The following is a 22,822-nucleotide window of genomic DNA, read 5'->3' on the forward strand; positions in this document are numbered from 1 at the left end:
TCAAAAGACGGTCAAACACGGTCCGAGACGGGAAAAAACGGGTTTTTCTGATTTTTTTCAAGTTTTTTTTTTTTTTTTAATATTAAACGTTGTGCTATTACTTAGGGTTTCTTTTTTTATGTTTGAAATGTTGAAGTATTTAAACATGTGTGAAATGCTTATGTTTGGAATAATGTAATGTACAATATATATATATATATATATATATATATATATATATATATATATATATATATATATATATATATATATATATATATATATATAACATTTTTATTTAAAAGTCAACGTTAGTCAATATCCGTCTAGACCTCCGTCTCGACCCCGTCTCAACCGTCTCGACCCTTTTAGGACCCGACCGTCTCGACCCCGTCTCGTGTCTTTTGCAACCTTGGTTATATGTATGAATGTATGATGTATGATATGGTCCACAACCACAAGCAATCTAAAAACACATATGTACAAATTGTTATTAAAGATGTGAGTTACTCCTATATCGCTTGGAATAGTCTTATATTTTTTTTTTGAAAAGCCAGAAAAAATTATATATATGCACAGAAGGTTTACATCAGATGATCTAGCCAAGCTTGTATACAATATTAACAAAAGCAATGGCCTCTAAAAAACACAAAGGAAATATACGGAAAAACGACTACACAAAATAAAAAACAACAACACGAAGAGGTAACAGGAAATGAATATAGCATGTCAACCAATGCCCACTCTTGTAGAAATATGATCAAAATAACAGTGCGGATTAATGAGTCATTGATGCCATACGATGTTTAACGGTTTTGCTCGCCTAGCGATCCACTCATACGATCTAGCTTGGATTTCACTCAGCAAATTCGGCCCGGACCACATTTTGTTGCTAAAAATCTTTTGATTCCTGTTCTTCCATATCATGTAACTACAAACCCATTCAATTGCTTGCCACACTTTCTTCCCTAACGAGGAATAGTCTTATATACTGTAATTGTGAATTCAAGCCGATAATTGTGCAAAAATTAAATACTGAGTAATATTTAATTTTTCTTATGTATTTTTAAAATTAGGGATAGAGTAATTATATATTTATCAAACCTCATTTTCTGTATAAAAAAAAATAGTCTCTTTTAATAAGCTTTTAAGATTTAACATCGAAAGTTAGAAAATCAAAATAATAATTTTAATTTTTAATAATTAAAAATCAGCTATAAATAAAGGGGAATGATTCTAACACACTCTTTTTTTATCCTCACACACCTATTTTAACATTTTACTCTTCTAATAATACTCCATTTCTTTAAATTGGTGTGTGAGGATCAAAAAAGTGTGTGTGAAAATCATCCCCATAAATAAATAGTGCAAGCATATTGTTTGTTTGTTTTATTTTTTTTTTATTGATAATTAAAAGTCAAAATCACAAGACTGACTAAATTGGCTTGAAAATTGTCATATAAAACCCCAGGTTCTCGAAACCTCCCCCTTGTCACTAGGGTTTAACCAAAAGTAAATCACAATCAACAGACGCCATGGCTCCTGATGCTTCAGATGCTCTTGCAGGTTCGTTCCAGAACCAATTTATATACTTAACATCTCAACTATTCATCTAACTGATCTTAATTACTCTTTCTAATTTCAGTTAGGGAAAAAGTTCAACAATTTCTGAACGCTGCAGTTACCGGAAACCTAGATTATCTCAAAAGTAAGTTTCCTTACGTTTCATTTCAATATAGTTAATATACAAGTGTAATTTCATTAACTGTATTGTTATGGTGAAATTGACAGGTGTAGCAGCTCAATTGGATGACGGTAAAGGGCTGTCGAACACTGTAGCAAATATTAAGGACGCTAATAAACGTGGCGCATTGCATTTTGCCGCTAGAGAAGGGAAGACTGAGGTTTGCAAGTATTTGTTGGAAGAATTGAAACTTGATGTCAATATTAAAGATGAAGATGGTAATTGTTTCTGTTTTGGTTGATTGTTCGATTCAATGTAGTAACGATTGATTATTCGATTTAGTGGTAACGATTGATTGTTCGATTTAATGATACATATATGTTTTATGACATTGAAATAATTTGATTGTTTTAGGTGAGACTCCACTTATTCATGCTGCAAGGCAAGGGCATACATCAACTGCTAAATATCTTATTGAACATGGTGCTAATCCTGCATTATCAAGTGAATTAGGAGCTACAGCTCTGCACCATGTTGCTGGAATAGGTGAAGTGTTTTAATTATGATTGTTGTTATTAACAGCTATTTTTTATGTATAATATTTATCTTCGAGACCTTTATTAATGGTATCTTGTAAGATGATAACTATAGGGACATATATAAGTTTTGTATTTGAAAAAGTTATATATCTTTTAGTTGAGTATTTGGCATGTATTTACGTAAGTTAATAATGGTTGCAGGACATATTGAGTTGATGGAGATATTGTTATCTGCTGGTGTTGATGTTAATTCACAAAGCGAGTCTGGTACCCCACTTATTTGGGCTGCTGGTCATGGACAGCAAGATGCTTTAAAACTTCTACTAAAACACAAGGCTGATGTAAGATCTCATTGATGTGTTTTTTATGTGATTTGCTAGTATGCATTTTTGAACAAGAAATGGTAAATAGGGTCTGTTTAACAGCACTGAATGAATAAGAGGTTTGCATGATATGAAGATATTAACCATATTATTATGGCATACTAAAATGAGTTTGGTTAATTTGGTGTATATCAGTTTTGTCTTTATGTTCTACATCTTATGCATGTCATTTATCTTATGTTAATAATAATGTGTGTTGAATGTTTTGCAGCCTAATATCGAAACTGATGATGGCATTACTCCTCTACTGTCAACTGTAGCTGCAGGATCACTCCCATGTTTAGAGCTGTTGATTCAGGTACATAAAATCCCCATACAATGAAATATGTTTGTGTGTGTGTTGAGACACTAAAATACTTACTACAGTATAAAATAAAATTCATCTTTTGAGTAATACATACTTATGTATCTTGGATTACAGGAAGGTGCTAAAGTAAATATAATTGCGGGTGGAGCAACACCACTGCACATTGCAGCTGATATTGGTAACACAGAATTGATCACATGCTTACTAAATGCTGGAGCTGATCCCAATATGACCGATGAGGTTAGGCTCGGGAAACGTTTTCTGCAATAATTATAACTGATGTTATTAGTTGGATCAGATTCAACCAGGCTTGTCATAATATTTGTGGACCCCATATATTATAACTTAACTCCTTTATTATTTTGATATGTATATTAGGATGGGTTAAAGCCAGTACAAGTTGCAGCTGCGAGAGGTAACCGAGGTGCTGTTGAATTGCTTCTGCCATTATCATCTCATGTCGAAACTGTTCCAGATTGGACTGTTGATGGTATAATCAAACATATGCAATCTGAATTTACCAATGAAAAGGTACTTGAACATCAAAACATGCTTTATCTTTCCCTTTTTTCTTACTAGGGCGAAAATCACAAAAAAAAAATGAGATTCCTTTCCTTGTATATCTTAAAAAATAAATCCGTGTTATGCATGAGCACTAGTATGAAATCTTTAGTCCTGTTTGTTTACACTCTGTGTATTCTGTTTGTTGTTACATTGATGATATTTTTATCTTCAACTTTCAGGGATCCGAAAAAAATACAAGAGATGTTGTTAACTTGCAGGGTGATGCAACCATTTCAACCAAAAAAGTACCTGAGGTACAATTCTTAATCATTTACTTGGTGTATTTTACTAGGTTTCAATTGAATGTTTGGCCTACTTAGGGGAAGAAACTATACTGATCATATATATATATATATATATATATATATATATAAACATGAATCTGAGGTTGTGAAATTGAGAAGATAGTTTTCACTATGCAAGTCCTATGTTAATGATGTCTTGATCATGTTTTTTCAGGTGACACCGGAAGCAAAGAAAAAAGCTGCTGAAGCCAAATCACGAGCAGATGATGCTTTCAGACGCAAGGAGTATGAAATGGCTGTAGATGCTTATACTCAGGTATGCACTTTTTTCATTTGTTTTGGTTTCAGATTCTTAAATACGAGTAATATGTTAGAAACATGAAGCAAATTGTATCTTTTTATGTTTGTATTAATAATGTAATGGAAAATATACAGTATATGTTAAAAAATTCTAATAATGTATATGTGGGGGCCATGAAACAGGCAATTGATTTTGATCCGAGTGATGCTGCTCTGTTTTCTAATCGGAGCCTTTGTTGGGTACGCGTTGGTCAAGCTGATAAGGCGTTAATGGATGCACAATCTTGCAGGGAATTGAGACCCAACTGGGTCAAAGCTTGGTATCGAGAGGGTTCAGCTTTGCGTTTAATGCAGGCATGCTCTAAATTTTAACTTAAGTTATATCTTAATCCATTTTTTTTTTAACTTGAGAATTTAAAGTTAAATAATTTTCTCTCCTTGTCCACTGCAGAGGTTTGAAGAAGCAGCGAATGCATTTTATGAGGGAGTTAAACTTGAACCTGAGAATATGGAGGTTGTACACGCTTTCAGGTAATGCTCTGAAACATAAGCCTGCACGCACACATTCAATTATACTTGCACTTACATTGACAAGTCAGATATATAAAATTATTTTTTTAGAAGGACGTGGATATAAATATAACTGTATTCCGTAGTGTATATCTCATGTTGATTTGTTCATGATTTTATTTACAGGGAAGCAGTTGAAGCAGGAAGAAAATTTCATGGTATTAACCAGGAAAAGTAAATGGAGACAGTGAAAACTCATGAGGTATTTACTTTCGTTACTCAGTTTGCTTTTCGAGTTCTTTTCGATTTATGGTATCTTTTAATCGATGTTACTACTCTGTTTACACTTCCGAATCTCATTGGAAATGTTTGGATGACTTACAGGAATGATGTATGATTGACAACAACCTCTGGAAAACACAAATACATACATACAATTGAGGATGTCGGGATCATAGTGTTTGTATGTTCACTGCAACTTATACGGCGTGTTTTTTTTTTTTTAATCATGATTGAACTTTTAATTGTGCTCGATGGTTAATTGTAGGAGATATTGTACATTTCATGTGATATTTATGGTGTCTTAATTTTGGTCTGTAATGCTTGATGATGAGTTTTTACAATGTCATATGGTTATTTAGCATATGGATTTATCTTAATTTTTTACTACATATACTCTAAGCAAGTTTAGCGTACGGATCAAAGTATAATTTTTATTCAATTGTAAGACCATTCTCATCCACTAGAATCCATTAGACCATTGCAGTTTGTCTTAATTCAATTAAGAGCACCCGATGTCATCCCCATTTTCCACCGTTTTTGTTCAACGACGCCGGGCACAGGAGTTTGGACGACACCGATTCACCGTCGGTCACTATCGTCAGCGTCGGCTATACGATGCTGGTTTGTTTTTTTGAAAATTTTAAATTTTTATCCGTTATTTCTTTTACCTTTTTTTTCATCTATTCCTTTTTACTTAATATTTTTACACCTATATATATAGATGGGCAAAAAAACCGGATCCAGATCCGATCCGGTGACCCGATCCGGAACCGGATCCAAGCAAAACCGGACACAGCAAAAACCGGATCCGGATCCGAGATCCGATCCGGTTCCACCCGGATCCAGTTTTTCAAGAAAACCGGATTTTTTCCGGATATAAACCGGATTTTATCCGATCCGGTTTTTCAAAAAACTAGCCGTTTTTTTTTTTTTTTTTTTTTTTTTTTTTTTTTTTTGCAGTTTCAGCCTTTTTTTGCAGTTTTTTGAGTTTTTTTTTATACCATTTTAACCCCACAAAGTCCATTATAAATACATGGTAATGCCTTGGTTGAAAATGCACCAACAAACATTCTCATATTTATTTCTAAATCACTAAATATTCTCTAATCTCTAGTCTAATTATCCCATAATGGATAATTCACAAGCTTCCGTTTCCGGTTCCGCTTCCGTTGGAACATCTTCACAAGGCTACACTACGGCCGATATTGATTACAAAAAAGAAACAAAGCGAAAAGGGGACGTTTGGTCCAAATTCGAGTTGTGTGTAATGAAGGATGGTGCGGAAAAAGCTCGTTGTACACAATGTATGAAGTTCATGGGTGTTTCGGGTAATACAACGTTAAGAAAACATCTTGACAAAAGTTGTAGTGCAAGGCAAGACCCGAGACAACAAACAATGCGGGCCTTGCGAACTCAAATAATGTTATTTTTAGACAAGCGATTTTTCATATAAGAAAAAAACTAAAAAAATATTTTGGAGAGATACCGAAGGTATTTTTATGTGCGGCCGCACTTGACCCACGATTAAATTTTAATGGGGTTGAACGATTGATGACAACAATATATACCAACTATGATTGTGTGCATGGTGTTTTTTGAAATGTCCCGTTCTTATTGATTAAAAACGTTCCATATTAATTGATTTCGTTGCGAAGTTTTGACCTCTATATGAGACGTTTTTCAAAGACTGCATTCATTTTAAAACAAACCATAACCTTTATTTCATCAATAAAGGTTTAAAAAGCTTTACGTAGATTATCAAATAATGATAATCTAAAATATCCTGTTTACACACGACCATTACATAATGGTTTACAATACAAATATGTTACAAAAAAATAAGTTTCTTGAATGCAGTTTTTACACAATATCATACAAGCATGGACTCCAAATCTCGTCCTTATTTAAGTATGCGACAGCGGAAGCTCTTAATAATCACCTGAGAATAAACATGCTTAAAACGTCAACAAAAATGTTGGTGAGTTATAGGTTTAACCTATATATATCAAATCATAATAATAGACCACAAGATTTCATATTTCAATACACATCCCATACATAGAGATAAAAATCATTCATATGGTGAACACCTGGTAACCGACATTAACAAGATGCATATATAAGAATATCCCCATCATTCCGGGACACCCTTCGGATATGATATAAATTTCGAAGTACTAAAGCATCCGGTACTTTGGATGGGGCTTGTTGGGCCCGATAGATCTATCTTTAGGATTCGCGTCAATTAGGGTGTCTGTTCCCTAATTCTTAGATTACCAGACTTAATAAAAAGAGGCATATTCGATTTCGATAATTCAACCATAGAATGTAGTTTCACGTACTTGTGTCTATTTTGTAAATCATTTATAAAACCTGCATGTATTCTCATCCCAAAAATATTAGATTTTAAAAGTGGGACTATAACTCACATTCACAGATTTTTACTTCGTCGGGAAGTAAGACTTGGCCACTGGTTGATTCACGAACCTATAACAATATATACATATATATCAAAGTATGTTCAAAATATATTTACAACACTTTTAATATATTTTGATGTTTTAAGTTTATTAAGTCAGCTGTCCTCGTTAGTAACCTACAACTAGTTGTTCACAGTTAGATGTACAGAAATAAATCGATAAATATTATCTTGAATCAATCCACGACCCAGTGTATACGTATCTCAGTATTGATCACAACTCAAACTATATATATTTTGGAATCAACCTCAACCCTGTATAGCTAACTCCAACATTCACATATAGAGTGTCTATGGTTGTTCCGAAATATATATAGATGTGTCGACATGATAGGTCGAAACATTGTATACGTGTCTATGGTATCTCAAGATTACATAATATACAATACAAGTTGATTAAGTTATGGTTGGAATAGATTTGTTACCAATTTTCACGTAGCTAAAATGAGAAAAATTATCCAATCTTGTTTTACCCATAATTTCTTCATTTTAAATCCGTTTTGAGTGAATCAAATTGCTATGGTTTCATATTGAACTCTATTTTATGAATCTAAACAGAAAAGTATAGGTTTATAGTCGTAAAAATAAGTTACAAGTCGTTTTTGTAAAGGTAGTCATTTCAGTCGAAAGAACGACGTCTAGATGACCATTTTAGAAAACATACTTCCACTTTGAGTTTAACCATAATTTTTGGATATAGTTTCATGTTCATAATAAAAATAATTTTCTCAGAATAACAACTTTTAAATCAAAGTTTATCATAGTTTTTAATTAACTAACCCAAAACAGCCCGCGGTGTTACTACGACGGCGTAAGTCCGGTTTTTCGGTGTTTTTCGTGTTTCCAGGTTTTAAATCATTAAGTTAGCATATCATATAGATATATAACATGTGTTTAGTTGATTTTAAAAGTCAAGTTAGAAGGATTAACTTTTGTTTGACAAGTTTAGAATTAACTAAACTATGTTCTAGTGATTACAAGTTTAAACCTTCGAATAAGATAGCTTTATATGTATGAATCGAATGATGTTATGAACATCATTACTACCTTAAGTTCCTTGGATAAACCTACTGGAAAAGAGAAAAATGGATCTAGCTTCAACGGATCCTTGGATGGCTCGAAGTTCTTGAAGCAGAATCATGACACGAAAACAAGTTCAAGTAAGATCATCACTTGAAATAAGATTGTTATAGTTATAGAAATTGAACCAAAGTTTGAATATGATTATTACCTTATATTAGAATGATAACCTACTGTAAGAAACAAAGATTTCTTGAGGTTGGATGATCACCTTACAAGATTGGAAGTGAGCTAGCAAACTTGAAAGTATTCTTGATTTTATGTAACTAGAACTTGTAGAATATATGAAGAACACTCAGAACTTGAAGATAGAACTTGAGAGAGATCAATTAGATGAAGAAAATTGAAGAATGAAAGTGTTTGTAGGTGTTTTTGGTCGTTGGTGTATGGATTAGATATAAAGGATATGTAATTTTGTTTTCATGTAAATAAGTCATGAATGATTACTCATATTTTTGTAATTTTATGAGATATTTCATGCTAGTTGCCAAATGATGGTTCCCACCTGTGTTAGGTGACTCACATGGGCTGCTAAGAGCTGATCATTGGAGTGTATATACCAATAGTACATACATCTAAAAGCTGTGTATTGTACGAGTACGAATACGGGTGCATACGAGTAGAATTGTTGATGAAACTGAACGAGGATGTAATTGTAAGCATTTTTGTTAAGTAGAAGTATTTTGATAAGTGTATTGAAGTCTTTCAAAAGTGTATAAATACATATTAAAACACTACATGTATATACATTTTAACTGAGTCGTTAAGTCATCGTTAGTCGTTACATGTAAGTGTTGTTTTGAAACCTTTAGGTTAACGATCTTGTTAAATGTTGTTAACCCAATGTTTATAATATCAAATGAGATTTTAAATTATTATATTATCATGATATTATCATGTATGAATATCTCTTAATATGATATATATACATTAAATGTCTTTACAACGATAATCGTTACATATATGTCTCGTTTAAAAATCATTAAGTTAGTAGTCTTGTTTTTACATATGTAGTTCATTGTTAATATACTTAATGACATGTTTACTTATCATAGTATCATGTTAACTATATATATATCCATATATATGTCATCATATAGTTTTTACAAGTTTTAACGTTCGTGAATCACCGGTCAACTTGGGTGGTCAATTGTCTATATGAAACATATTTCAATTAATCAAGTCTTAACAAGTTTGATTGCTTAACATGTTGGAAACATTTAATCATGTAAATATCAATCTCAATTAATATATATAAACATGGAAAAGTTCGGGTCACTACAGTACCTACCCGTTAAATAAATTTCGTCCCGAAATTTTAAGCTGTTGAAGGTGTTGACGAATCTTCTGGAAATAGATGCGGGTATTTCTTCTTCATCTGATCTTCACGCTCCCAGGTGAACTCGGGTCCTCTACGAGCATTCCATCGAACCTTAACAATTGGTATCTTGTTTTGCTTAAGTCTTTTAACCTCACGATCCATTATTTCGACGGGTTCTTCGATGAATTGAAGTTTTTCGTTGATTTAGATTTCATCTAACGGAATAGTGAGATCTTCTTTTGCAAAACATTTCTTCAAATTCGAGACGTGGAAAGTGTTATGTACAGCCGCGAGTTGTTGAGGTAACTCAAGTCGGTAAGCTACTGGTCCGACACGATCAATAATCTTGAATGGTCTAATATACCTTGGATTTAATTTCCCTCGTTTACCAAATCGAACAACGCCTTTCCAAGGTGCAACTTTAAGCATGACCATCTCTCCAATTTCAAATTCTATATCTTTTCTTTTAATGTCAGCGTAGCTCTTTTGTCGACTTTGGGCGGTTTTCAACCGTTGTTGAATTTGGATGATCTTCTCGGTAGTTTCTTGTATAATCTCCGGACCCGTAATTTGTCTATCCCCCACTTCACTCCAACAAATATGAGACCTGCACTTTCTACCATAAAGTGCTTCAAATGGCGCCATCTCAATGCTTGAATGGTAGCTGTTGTTGTAGGAAAATTCTGCTAACGGTAGATGTCGATCCCAACTGTTTCCGAAATCAATAACACATGCTCGTAGCATGTCTTCAAGCGTTTGTATCGTCCTTTCGCTCTGCCCATCAGTTTGTGGATGATAGGCAGTAATCATGTCTAGACGAGTTCCTAATGCTTGATGTAATGTCTGCCAGAATCTTGAAATAAATCTACCATCCCTATCAGAGATAATAGAGATTGGTATTCCATGTCTGGAGACGACTTCCTTCAAATACAGTCGTGCTAACTTCTCCATCTTGTCATCTTCTCTTATTGGCAGGAAGTGTGCTGATTTGGTGAGACGATCAACTATTACCCAAATAGTATCAAAACCACTTGCAGTCCTTGGCAATTTAGTGATGAAATCCATGGTAATGTTTTCCCATTTCCATTCTGGGATTTCGGGTTGTTGAAGTAGACCTGATGGTTTCTGATGCTTAGCTTTGACCTTAGAACACGTCAAACATTCTCCTACGTATTTAGCAACATTGGCTTTCATACCCGGCCACCAAAAATGTTTCTTGAGATCCTTGTACATCTTCCCCGTTCCAGGATGTATTGAGTATCTGGTTTTATGAGCTTCTCTAAGTACCATTTCTCTCATATCTCCAAATTTTGGTACCCAAATCCTTTCAGCCCTATACCGGGTTCCGTCTTCCCGAATATTAAGATGCTTCTCCGATCCTTTAGGTATTTCATCCTTTAAATTTCCCTCTTTTAAAACTCCTTGTTGCGCCTCCTTTATTTGAGTAGTAAGGTTAATGTGAATCATTATATTCATAGATTTTACTCGAATGGGTTCTCTGTCCTTCCTGCTCAAGGCATCGGCTACCACATTTGCCTTCCCCGGGTGGTAACGAATCTCAAAGTCGTAATCATTCAATAATTCAATCCACCTAAGCTGCCTCATATTCAGTTGTTTCTGATTAAATATGTGTTGAAGACTTTTGTGGTCGGTATATATAATACTTTTGACCCCATATAAGTAGTGCCTCCAAGTCTTTAATGCAAAAACAACCGCGCCTAATTCCAAATCATGCGTCGTATAATTTTGTTCGTGAATCTTCAATTGTCTAGACGCATAAGCAATCACCTTCGTTCGTTGCATTAATACACAACCGAGACCTTGCTTTGATGCGTCACAATAAATCACAAAATCATCATTCCCTTCAGGCAATGACATATAGGTGCCGTAGTTAGCTTTTTCTTCAATAACTGAAACGCTTTCTCTTGTTCATCATTCCATTCAAATTTCTTCCCTTTATGCGTTAATGCAGTCAAGGGTTTTGCTATTCTGGAAAAGTCTTGGATGAACCTTCTGTAGTAACCAGCTAGTCCTAAAAACTGGCGTATGTGTTTCGGAGTTTTCGGGGTTTTCCACTTTTCAACAGTTTCTATCTTTGCTGGATCCACCTTAATACCTTCTTTGTTCACTATGTGACCGAGGAATTGAACTTCTTCCAACCAAAATGCACACTTTGAAAACTTAGCGTACAATTCTTCCTTCCTCAATACTTCTAACACCTTTCTCAAATGTTCACCGTGTTCTTGGTCATTCTTTGAGTAAATAAGTATGTCATCAATGAAAACAATAACAAACTTGTCAAGGTATGGTCCACACACTCGGTTCATAAGGTCCATGAACACAGCTGGTGCATTAGTTAAACCAAACGGCATGACCATAAACTCGTAATGACCGTAACGTGTTCTGAAAGCAGTCTTTGGAATATCATCTTCTTTCACCCGCATTTGATGATACCCGGAACGTAAGTCAATCTTTGAATAAACAGACGAGCCTTGTAGTTGATCAAATAAGTCGTCGATTCTCGGTAGTGGGTAGCGGTTCTTGATGGTAAGTTTGTTCAACTCTCGGTAGTCGATACACAACCTGAATGTACCATCTTTCTTCTTGACAAACAAAACAGGAGCTCCCCACGGTGATGTGCTTGGTCGAATGAAACCACGCTCTAAAAGTTCTTGTAATTGGCTTTGCAGTTCTTTCATCTCGCTACGTGCGAGTCTGTAAGGAGCACGAGCTATTGGTGCAGCTCCTGGTACAAGATCTATTTGAAATTCAACGGATCGATGTGGGGGTAATCCCGGTAATTCTTTCGGAAATACATCGGGAAATTCTTTTGCAATGGGAACATCATTGATGCTCTTTTCTTTAGTTTGTACTTTCTCGACGTGTGCTAGAACAGCATAGCAACCTTTTCTTATTAGTTTTTGTGCCTTCAAATTACTAATAAGATGTAGCTTCGTGTTGCCCTTTTCTCCTTACACCATTAAGGGTTTTCCTTTTTCTCGTATAATGCGAATTGCATTTTTGTAACAAACGATCTCTGCTTTCACTTCTTTCAACCAGTCCATACCGATTATCACATCAAAACTCCCTAACTCTACTGGTATCAAATCAATCTTAAATATTTCGCTAACCAGTTTAATTTCTCGATTCCGACATATATTATCTGCTGAAATTAATTTACCATTTGCTAATTCGAGTAAAAATTTACTATCCAAAGGCGTCAATGGACAACTTAATTTAGCACAAAAATCTCTACTCATATAGCTTCTATCCGCACCCGAATCAAATAAAACGTAAGCAGATTTATTGTCAATAAGAAACGTACCCGTAACAAGCTCCGGGTCTTCCTGTGCCTCTGCCACATTAATATTGAAAACACTTCCGCGGCCTTGTCCATTCGTGTTCTCCTGGTTCGGGCAATTTCGAATAATGTGGCCCGGTTTTCCACATTTATAACAAACTACATTGGCATAACTTGCTCCGACACTACTTGCTCCGCCATTACTCATTCCGACACCATTTGTTCCTTTTGTTCTATTAACCCCTGGTCCGTAGACCTCACACTTCACCGCGCTATGACCATTTCTTTTACACTTGTTGCAAAATTTGGTGCAGAACCCCGAGTGATACTTTTCACACCTTTGGCATAGCTGCTTCTGATTGTTGTTGTTGTTGTTGTTGTTGTTGCGGTTATTAGTGTTGTTGGGATGATTGTTGTAGTTGCTGTTGTTGTTGTTGTTGTTGTTGTTGTTGTTGTTATTGTTATTGTTGTTGTTGGGCCGTTTGTTGTAGTTGCGATTGATGTTGCGATTGTTGGGATAATTGTTGCGATTATTGTTGTAATTGCTGTTGTTGTTGTATTGGTGATTCTTATCACCGTTTTCCTCCCACTTTCTTTTGACTTGCTTCACATTGGCCTCTTCAGCAGTCTGTTCTTTAATTCTTTCTTCAATCTGGTTCACTAGTTTGTGAGCCATTCTACATGCCTGTTGTATGGAGGCGGGCTCGTGTGAACTTATATCTTCTTGGATTCTTTCCGGTAATCCTTTCACAAACGCGTCGATCTTCTCTTCCTCATCTTCGAATGCTCCCGGACACAATAGGCACAATTCTGTAAATCGTCTTTCATAAGTGGTAATATCAAATCCTTGGGTTCGTAACCCTCTAAGTTCTGTCTTGAGCTTATTGACCTCGGTTCTGGGACGGTACTTCTCGTTCATCAAGTGCTTGAATGCTGACCACGGTAGTGCGTACGCATCGTCTTGTCCCACTTGCTCTAGATAGGTATTCCACCATGTTAACGCAGAACCTGTGAAGGTATGCGTAGCGTACTTCACTTTGTCCTCTTCAGTACACTTACTTATGGCAAACACCGATTCGACCTTCTCGGTCCACTGTTTCAATCCGATCGGTCCTTCGGTTCCATCAAATTCCAAAGGTTTGCAGGCAGTGAATTCTTTGTAGGTGCATCCTACACGATTTCCTATACTGCTAGATCCAAGGTTATTGTTGGTATGTAGCGCAGCCTGTACTGCGGCTATGTTTGAAGCTAGAAAAGTACAGAATTCCTCTTCATTCATATTCACGGTGTGTCGAGTAGTCGGTGCCATTTCCTTCAAAATAGTCAAATGGAACAAGTTAATCATACAGAATATTAACAGTAGTTAATAGTATTTCGTAGCATAATATGAACTCATTTATAAAAGCTTTTTCTTCATATTAGCATTTTATAAGTTTAAATTCAGGTAGTACCTACCCGTTAAGTTCATACTTAGTAGCTAATATACAATTCAACTACTACAATTCTATATGAAAAACTGATTATAATAATATTTCGCGTTCAAACTTTTGTACAATATTTTACAAACTTACAATACCGCTTATTTTACATAAAGCATGAAATATAGCACACAATAACTTTGATACAAGATAGTTGTGAAGATAATTCTAGCTAGTACACAAGTCGTTCAGCAAAGGCAATAAAGACACGTAATTCATACGTCCAGAAACAAGTCATGCATTCTGGTTTTACTAGGACTACTTCCCATCCTTGGTCTTGTGGAACATAACCGTTATGGCCATTGATAAGACAGCGTGTTGTAACGTCGTCAAAGGGACGAGGGTTACGTAATGTCCAACAGTCCCGTAACAATCTAAAAACCTCATTTCTTACCCCAATTACCGACTCCGTCACTTGTGGGAACGTTTTGTTTAATAGTTGTAGGCCGATGTTCTTGTTCTCACTTTGGTGAGAAGTGAACATTGCTAATCCGTAAGCATAACATGCTTCTTTATGTTGCATGTTAGCCGCTTTTTCTAAATCACGAAGTCCAATATTCGGATATATTGAGTCAAAATAATTTCTTAACCCATTGCGTAAAATAGCATTTGGGTTCCCCGCAATATATGCGTCAAAGTAAACACATCGTAACTTATGGATTTCCCAATGTGATATCCCCCATCTTTCGAACGAAAGCCTTTTATAAACCAAGGCATTCTTGGAACGTTCTTCGAATGTCTTACAAACTGATCTCGCCTTAAATAGTTGTGCCGAAGAATTCTGACCGACTCTAGACAAGATTTCATCAATCATGTCTCCGGGTAGGTCTCTTAAAATATTGGGTTGTCTATCCATTTTGTGTTTTTATACTGTAAAATAGACAAGAGTTAGATTCATAAAAAAAATACTTATTAATACAAGCAATTTTTACATATATCATAAAGCATAAGCACACTATATTACATATATTACACCACACGAATACAACTATCTTATTCCGACTCGCTTGTTTCTTCTTCTTCGGTTTTGGTTCGTTTTGCCAAGTTTCTAGGGATATATGATGTTCCCCTAATACGAGCCGTAATTTTCCACATTGGTTTAGAAAAACCTGGTGGTTTAGAGGTTCCCGGGTCATTGTTACAACTTAAGGACTTCGGGGGTTGACGATACATATAAAGTTCATCGGGGTTGGAATTAGATTTCTCTATTTTTATGCCCTTTCCCTTATTATTTTCTTTTGCCTTTTTAAATTCAGTTGGGGTAATTTCTATAACATCATCGGAATTCTCGTCGGAATCCAATTCATCGGAGAATTGGTAATCCTCCCAATATTTTGCTTCCTTGGCGGAAACACCATTGACCATAATTAACCTTGGTCGGTTGGTTGAGGATTTTCTTTTACTTAACCGTTTTATTATTTCCCCCACCGGTTCTATTTCTTCATCCGGTTCCGATTCTTCTTCCGGTTCCGATTCTTCTTCCGGTTCCGACTCTTCTTCCAGTTCCTCTTCGGGAACTTGTGAATCAGTCCACGAATCATTCCAATTTACATTTGACTCGTCATTATTATTAGGTGAGTCAATGGGACTTGTTCTAGAGGTAGACATCTATCACATAATATCAAACGCGTTAAGAGATTAATATATCACATAATATTCACATGTTAAAAATATATAGTTTCTAACAAAATTTGTTAAGCAATCATTTTTCAAGTAAACACGGTCGAAGTCCAGACTCACTAATGCATCCTAACAAACTCGATAAGACACACTAATGCAAAATTCTAGTTCTCTAAGACCAACGCTCTGATACCAACTGAAATGTCCCGTTCTTATTGATTAAAAACGTTCCATATTAATTGATTTCGTTGCGAGGTTTTGACCTCTATATGAGACGTTTTTCAAAGACTGCATTCATTTTAAAACAAACCATAACCTTTATTTCATCAATAAAGGTTTAAAAAGCTTTACGTAGATTATCAAATAATGATAATCTAAAATATCCTGTTTACACACGACCATTACATAATGGTTTACAATACAAATATGTTACAAAAAAATAAGTTTCTTGAATGCAGTTCTTACACAATATCATACAAGCATGGACTCCAAATCTCGTCCTTATTTATGTATGCGACAGCGGAAGCTCTTAATAATCACCTGAGAATAAACATGCTTAAAACGTCAACAAAAATGTTGGTGAGTTATAGGTTTAACCTATATATATCAAATCATAATAATAGACCACAAGATTTCATATTTCAATACACATCCCATACATAGAGATAAAAATCATTCATATGGTGAACACCTGGTAACCGACATTAACAAGATGCATATATAAGAATATCCCCATCATTCCGGGACACCCTTCGGATATGATATAAATTTCGAAGTACTAAAGCATCCGGTACTTTGGATGGGGCTTGTTGGGCCCGATAGATCTATCTTTAGGATTCGCGTCAATTAGGGTGTCTGTTCCCTAATTCTTAGATTACCAGACTTAATAAAAAGGGGCATATTCGATTTTGATAATTCAACCATAGAATGTAGTTTCACGTACTTGTGTCTATTTTGTAAATCATTTATAAAACCTGCATGTATTCTCATCCCAAAAATATTAGATTTTAAAAGTGGGACTATAACTCACTTTCACAGATTTTTACTTCGTCGGAAAGTAAGACTTGGCCACTGGTTGATTCACGAACCTATAACAATATATACATATGTATCAAAGTATGTTCAAAATATATTTACAACACTTTTAATATATTTTGATGTTTTAAGTTTATTAAGTCAGCTGTCCTCGTTAGTAACCTACAACTAGTTGTCCACAGTTAGATGTACAGAAATAAATCGGTAAATATTATCTTGAATCAATCCACGACCCAGTGTATACGTATCTCAGTATTGATCACAACTCAAACTATATATATTTTGGAATCAACCTCAACCCTGTATAGCTAACTCCAACATTCACATATAGAGTGTCTATGGTTGTTCCGAAATATATATAGATGTGTCGACATGATAGGTCGAAACATTGTATACGTGTCTATGGTATCTCAAGATTACATAATATACAATACAAGTTGATTAAGTTATGGTTGGAATAAATTTGTTACCAATTTTCACGTAGCTAAAATGAGAAAAATTATTCAATCTTGTTTTACCCATAACTTCTTCATTTTAAATCCGTTTTGAGTGAATCAAATTGCTATGGTTTCATATTGAACTCTATTGTATGAATCTAAACAGAAAAGTATAGGTTTATAGTCGGAAAAATAAGTTACAAGTCGTTTTTGTAAAGGTAGTCATTTCAGTCGAAAGAACGACGTCTAGATGACCATTTTAGAAAACATACTTCCACTTTGAGTTTAACCATAATTTTTGGATATAGTTTCATGTTCATAATAAAAATAATTTTCTCAGAATAACAACTTTTAAATCAAAGTTTATCATAGTTTTTAATTAACTAACCCAAAACAGCCCGCGGTGTTACTACGACGGCGTAAGTCCGGTTTTTCGGTGTTTTTCGTGTTTCCAGGTTTTAAATCATTAAGTTCGCATATCATATAGATATAGAACATGTGTTTAGTTGATTTTAAAAGTCAAGTTAGAAGGATTAACTTTTGTTTGCGAACAAGTTTAGAATTAACTAAACTATGTTCTAGTGATTACAAGTTTAAACCTTCGAATAAGATAGCTTTATATGTATGAATCGAATGATGTTATGAACATCATTACTACCTTAAGTTCCTTGGATAAACCTACTGGAAAAGAGAAAAATGGATATAGCTTCAACGGATCCTTGGATGGCTCGAAGTTCTTGAAGCAGAATCATGACACGAAAACAAGTTCAAGTAAGATCATCACTTGAAATAAGATTGTTATAGTTATAGAAATTGAACCAAAGTTTGAATATGATTATTACCTTATATTAGAATGATAACCTACTGTAAGAAACTAAGATTTCTTGAGGTTGGATGATCACCTTACAAGATTGGAAGTGAGCTAGCAAACTTGAAAGTATTCTTGATTTTATGTAACTAGAACTTGTAGAATATATGAAGAACACTTAGAACTTGAAGATAGAACTTGAGAGAGATCAATTAGATGAAGAAAATTGAAGAATGAAAGTGTTTGTAGGTGTTTTTGGTCGTTGGTGTATGGATTAGATATAAAGGATATGTAATTTTGTTTTCATGTAAATAAGTCATGAATGATTACTCATATTTTTGTAATTTTATGAGATATTTCATGCTAGTTGCCAAATGATGGTTCCCACCTGTGTTAGGTGACTCACATGGGCTGCTAAGAGCTGATCATTTGAGTGTATATACCAATAGTACATACATCTAAAAGCTGTGTATTGTACGAGTACGAATACGGGTGCATACGAGTAGAATTGTTGATGAAACTGAACGAGGATGTAATTGTAAGCATTTTTGTTAAGTAGAAGTATTTTGATAAGTGTATTGAAGTCTTTCAAAAGTGTATAAATACATATTAAAACACTACATGTATATACATTTTAACTGAGTCGTTAAGTCATCGTTAGTCGTTACATGTAAGTGTTGTTTTGAAACCTTTAGGTTAACGATCTTGTTAAATGTTGTTAACCCAATGTTTATAATATCAAATGAGATTTTAAATTATTATATTATCATGATATTATCATGTATGAATATCTCTTAATATGATATATATATACATTAAATGTCTTTACAACGATAATCGTTACATATATGTCTCGTTTAAAAATCATTAAGTTAGTAGTCTTGTTTTTACATATGTAGTTCATTGTTAATATACTTAATGACATGTTTACTTATCATAGTATCATGTTAACTATATATATATCCATATATATGTCATCATATAGTTTTTACAAGTTTTAACGTTCGTGAATCACCGGTCAACTTGGGTGGTCAATTGTCTATATGAAACATATTTCAATTAATCAAGTCTTAACAAGTTTGATTGCTTAACATGTTGGAAACATTTAATCATGTAAATATCAATCTCAATTAATATATATAAACATGGAAAAGTTCGGGTCACTACATTTTTGATGCCGAACCCAACTACCTTTTGAACCAAGTACACGCTTTTAATGATGTTTTTGAGAATATGTTTGGTATTTATGCAACAAAATATGGTCGACAATCAAACCCAATTGTTGACCAACCCGGATCATCTTCTCGAAGGAGCCGAGACCTCAAAATAAGTCTTTTTAACTTGGTACGTGAAGACGCTTCCAAACGCGCACGAACATCGGCACCCACAAGCGAGTTGGGAAATTATAAGATGGCAAACTTTGCACTAAACATGAGTGAAGAACAATTTAACAACCTTGACATTTTAAAATGGTGGGAAACAAAACAAGACACATATCCAATATTAAGCATTATGGCTCGTGACTTATTTACCGTTCAAGCTTCAACCGTAGCTTCCGAATCGGCCTTTTCTTTGAGTGGTCGAATTATATCGGAAAGAAGGTCAAGACTTACCCCCCAAGCTGTGAAAGTATGTGTATGTTTGAAAGATTATTTGGATGGGGTAGATAGGATACAAGATCAAACTTCATTAGAAGGTCCGTTATATAACGACATTGAAGAATGTATAGAGTTTGAAGAAAATTTAGCGGGATTATCACCTACAACAACCGAAGAGAATTCCGACAATGAACTAAACGAAATGGATGAAGGTGACTATGAACCGTTTGATATGGACCAACCGAAATGAATGTATCGGGTTACCAACAAGCTTACCTTTCTCTAGTTGATGACCCCGCTTTTGAAGACTACGATCGAAGGCACCATCCTCAACGCGCTCAACAAGATAACACATTTGGGTCATTTGACGACTAAAGTATAACGGGTGATGGCCATGCCGAAGCTCGATATACTTTAGTCTTAATACATTATTGGGTGATGGCCATGCCGAAGCTCGAAATGTATTAATTATAATTGTATTGTTCGAATAAAAGTGTTTTTATTTTTATTATTGTATCGTTCGAATAAAAGTGTTATTTATATAATTGTATTGTTCGAATATTGTTATTTATATTATCTATTGTGTTAAGCAGTTGAGCATTATAACTTTTCTTTATACCGATTATATTATTGTTGTCAAACGTTAAAAAAATAGAACCGGTAAAAATATAATTCGCAAAATCGAATCCTAGTCCAAGAAAAATCCGAAAAAATCCGATCGAGATCCGAAAAAGAACCGGTTCCGGAAAAAAATCCGAAAAAAATCCGACGCCGAGAGCCGGAACCGGTTCCGAAAAATCCGGACAAAAAAATCCGGTTTTTTTTTTGTCCGAATCCGGTTTTTTATCCGGTTTGTGCATCTATACCTATATATATACAACATTAGCCATTTCTCATCACTTACATATTTCACTCACATATTTTTATAGAAAATGCACCTCCAAATCATAATGTTTACTAACATTGTTACTTTCAACGTTCATGACGGTGGGTATATTACCAACTGTACGAAGGAACACCACGGTTGTACGAAACATACGTTGGATGTTGTTGTATCTGGCGTTAATGTAACTTCTTTGTTAGATTATTTAAGGTAAAACGTTAATTGCGATGCAGGTTGGCTTGCGTTTTGAGATGAAGAATCGGGGAAATTCGAGTGACTTAACGAGATGATGATCAATGGGCCAAAATACTCGGAAATGCAATTATACACTTGAAACATATCGAGTTGTATACTAAGCATATTTGGGACCACATTCTTACCGAGAGTGATGGTAATGCGGACGGATATTATACTGAATGATATTATACCGAGAGTGATGGTAATGCGGATGGATATTAGAAAGATTATTAAGAGTAATTATGTCAAATATATTATATAATATATGTACATAATAATATTTTTCAATGCATGTACTCCACCGTCCTAATTTAATAGTTATGTTTTTTCATTTTGGAATGTCTTAAATTAATACTTCACTTCCATAAATAGATTAGAATAATGAGGTAATTTTTTTTTATACTTTTACTTTATTTTCTTTATGCATTTAAAATTACAAAAAGGTAAAACTAAAGAGTAAATATGTAAAGTAAATAAAAAGTACGTATTTTATCTATGTAATTTATTATTGTTAGATTAGATTTTTTAGGTGCTTTTTGTTTTTTAAGATGTTTTTGTCTGAAGATCTGCGAACCATGTCTGTAGAGAAGATGTGGTCTGAATGTCTGTAAGCTGAACATTGAAGACTGTCTGTTTTTATGTCTGCTAAATATAATTGAAAACCCTTCATTATTGTGCCTTTTAAATTTTATCTAAAAAAATATTGTTGTAATATTTGAAAAAACTACTTGTCCAATTATTATTACTTTTATTATACGTATATATAAGAAATATCATTACAGTAGAAAATAATAATTAATTTTTTCACCATTTGAATGACAAAAAAAATAATAATTCATCTTTTATTACCATTAATTAATTAAATAAATAAATAATTAATTAAATCTTCATCTCCCCCAAATTCAGTAACAAACCCTAACATTTCTAACCACATATTTCCTACTTCATCCAATACAATCATAGATGTCATTGTGTATGTCGCTGTGAAATGAGTTACCATTTAAATAGAATAAATTCAATAAATAAATAATCTATCAATATCAATCAAAATCACCGAATTATAGAGAAGGCATAAGATTTAAGAACTCCCAATTGTACTACGGTAATTACAATCTGTGGTCAACTCATTTAACGTTAATCGCAAAGATTAAAGAAGGTCGAAGAAAGATTTTATCTCACAAGCGAAAGAAATATTCCTTAAGGGGTAGTGTTGCCGGAAGTTGTACCGGGAGGTGGTAGTGTAGCGCCGCCGGAAGTGTTAGATCAGTTGGTGGTGATGGAGCTGCTAGTGGTGATGGCTGAAAGATGTGGAAGGGTAGGGGAAGAAGTAGGTGAGTGTAAGATTAAAATGTCTTAAAAGATGAGAAGCTATTGTTTAAAGCTTCTATTTTGAAGACATAAAAGGGTCTTATAATGTCTTTTATCTTCTAAAAAACAAACCATCTGAAACTAATATGTCTGCCCGCCCGCAGACATAAGATGAATTAAGGTCTTCAACAAAGAAAACAAACAACACTAGTTTCAAACAATATCGTGTACATGATCTCTTATTAAATCTTTCAAATCCAGAATTTCATTTAATCAAATAAAAAAAAATTAAACGGTATCTTAATTATCCCCTAACAAATTTCGAAAAACAATAACGAATGACAAATTTCGAATAAACATAAGAAGCCAAATATAAAACATTACATTCCTCTTAAAACATCAACGATAACACAGTACTAAACTTGTTGCAAGATCAACTACTAA

The 22,822-nt window shown here is 34.2% G+C and overlaps 1 protein-coding gene across 1 annotated transcript; it reads left to right on the forward strand.

Moving 5' to 3' along the window:
- The first annotated feature begins 1,471 nt into the window (after positions 1 to 1,471).
- LOC139896725 (uncharacterized) lies at positions 1,472 to 5,156 on the forward strand. Its single transcript, XM_071879364.1, has 14 exons — positions 1,472 to 1,545; positions 1,625 to 1,687; positions 1,771 to 1,941; positions 2,078 to 2,209; positions 2,404 to 2,543; positions 2,797 to 2,883; positions 3,007 to 3,132; positions 3,271 to 3,423; positions 3,636 to 3,710; positions 3,916 to 4,017; positions 4,185 to 4,355; positions 4,453 to 4,532; positions 4,698 to 4,773; positions 4,896 to 5,156. Exons 1-13 carry the CDS (start codon positions 1,515 to 1,517, stop codon positions 4,747 to 4,749), a joined length of 1,383 nt encoding a protein of 460 aa, XP_071735465.1. The 5' UTR covers positions 1,472 to 1,514; the 3' UTR covers positions 4,750 to 4,773; positions 4,896 to 5,156.
- Positions 5,157 to 22,822: the final 17,666 nt, after the last annotated feature.

Source organism: Rutidosis leptorrhynchoides, chromosome 3 (assembly GCF_046630445.1).
Source record: "Rutidosis leptorrhynchoides isolate AG116_Rl617_1_P2 chromosome 3, CSIRO_AGI_Rlap_v1, whole genome shotgun sequence".
In the NCBI taxonomy this organism is placed as follows: Eukaryota; Viridiplantae; Streptophyta; class Magnoliopsida; order Asterales; family Asteraceae; genus Rutidosis; species Rutidosis leptorrhynchoides.

Excerpts from the sequence above, each read along its gene's own strand:
- LOC139896725 (XM_071879364.1), top strand. The coding sequence starts at position 1,515 with ATGGCTCCTGATGCTTCAGATGCTCTTGCAG. Across the intron at positions 1,546-1,624 it reads TGCTTCAGATGCTCTTGCAG|TTAGGGAAAAAGTTCAACAA; the intron begins GTTCGTTCCAGA and ends TTCTAATTTCAG. Across the intron at positions 3,133-3,270 it reads ATCCCAATATGACCGATGAG|GATGGGTTAAAGCCAGTACA; the intron begins GTTAGGCTCGGG and ends TATGTATATTAG.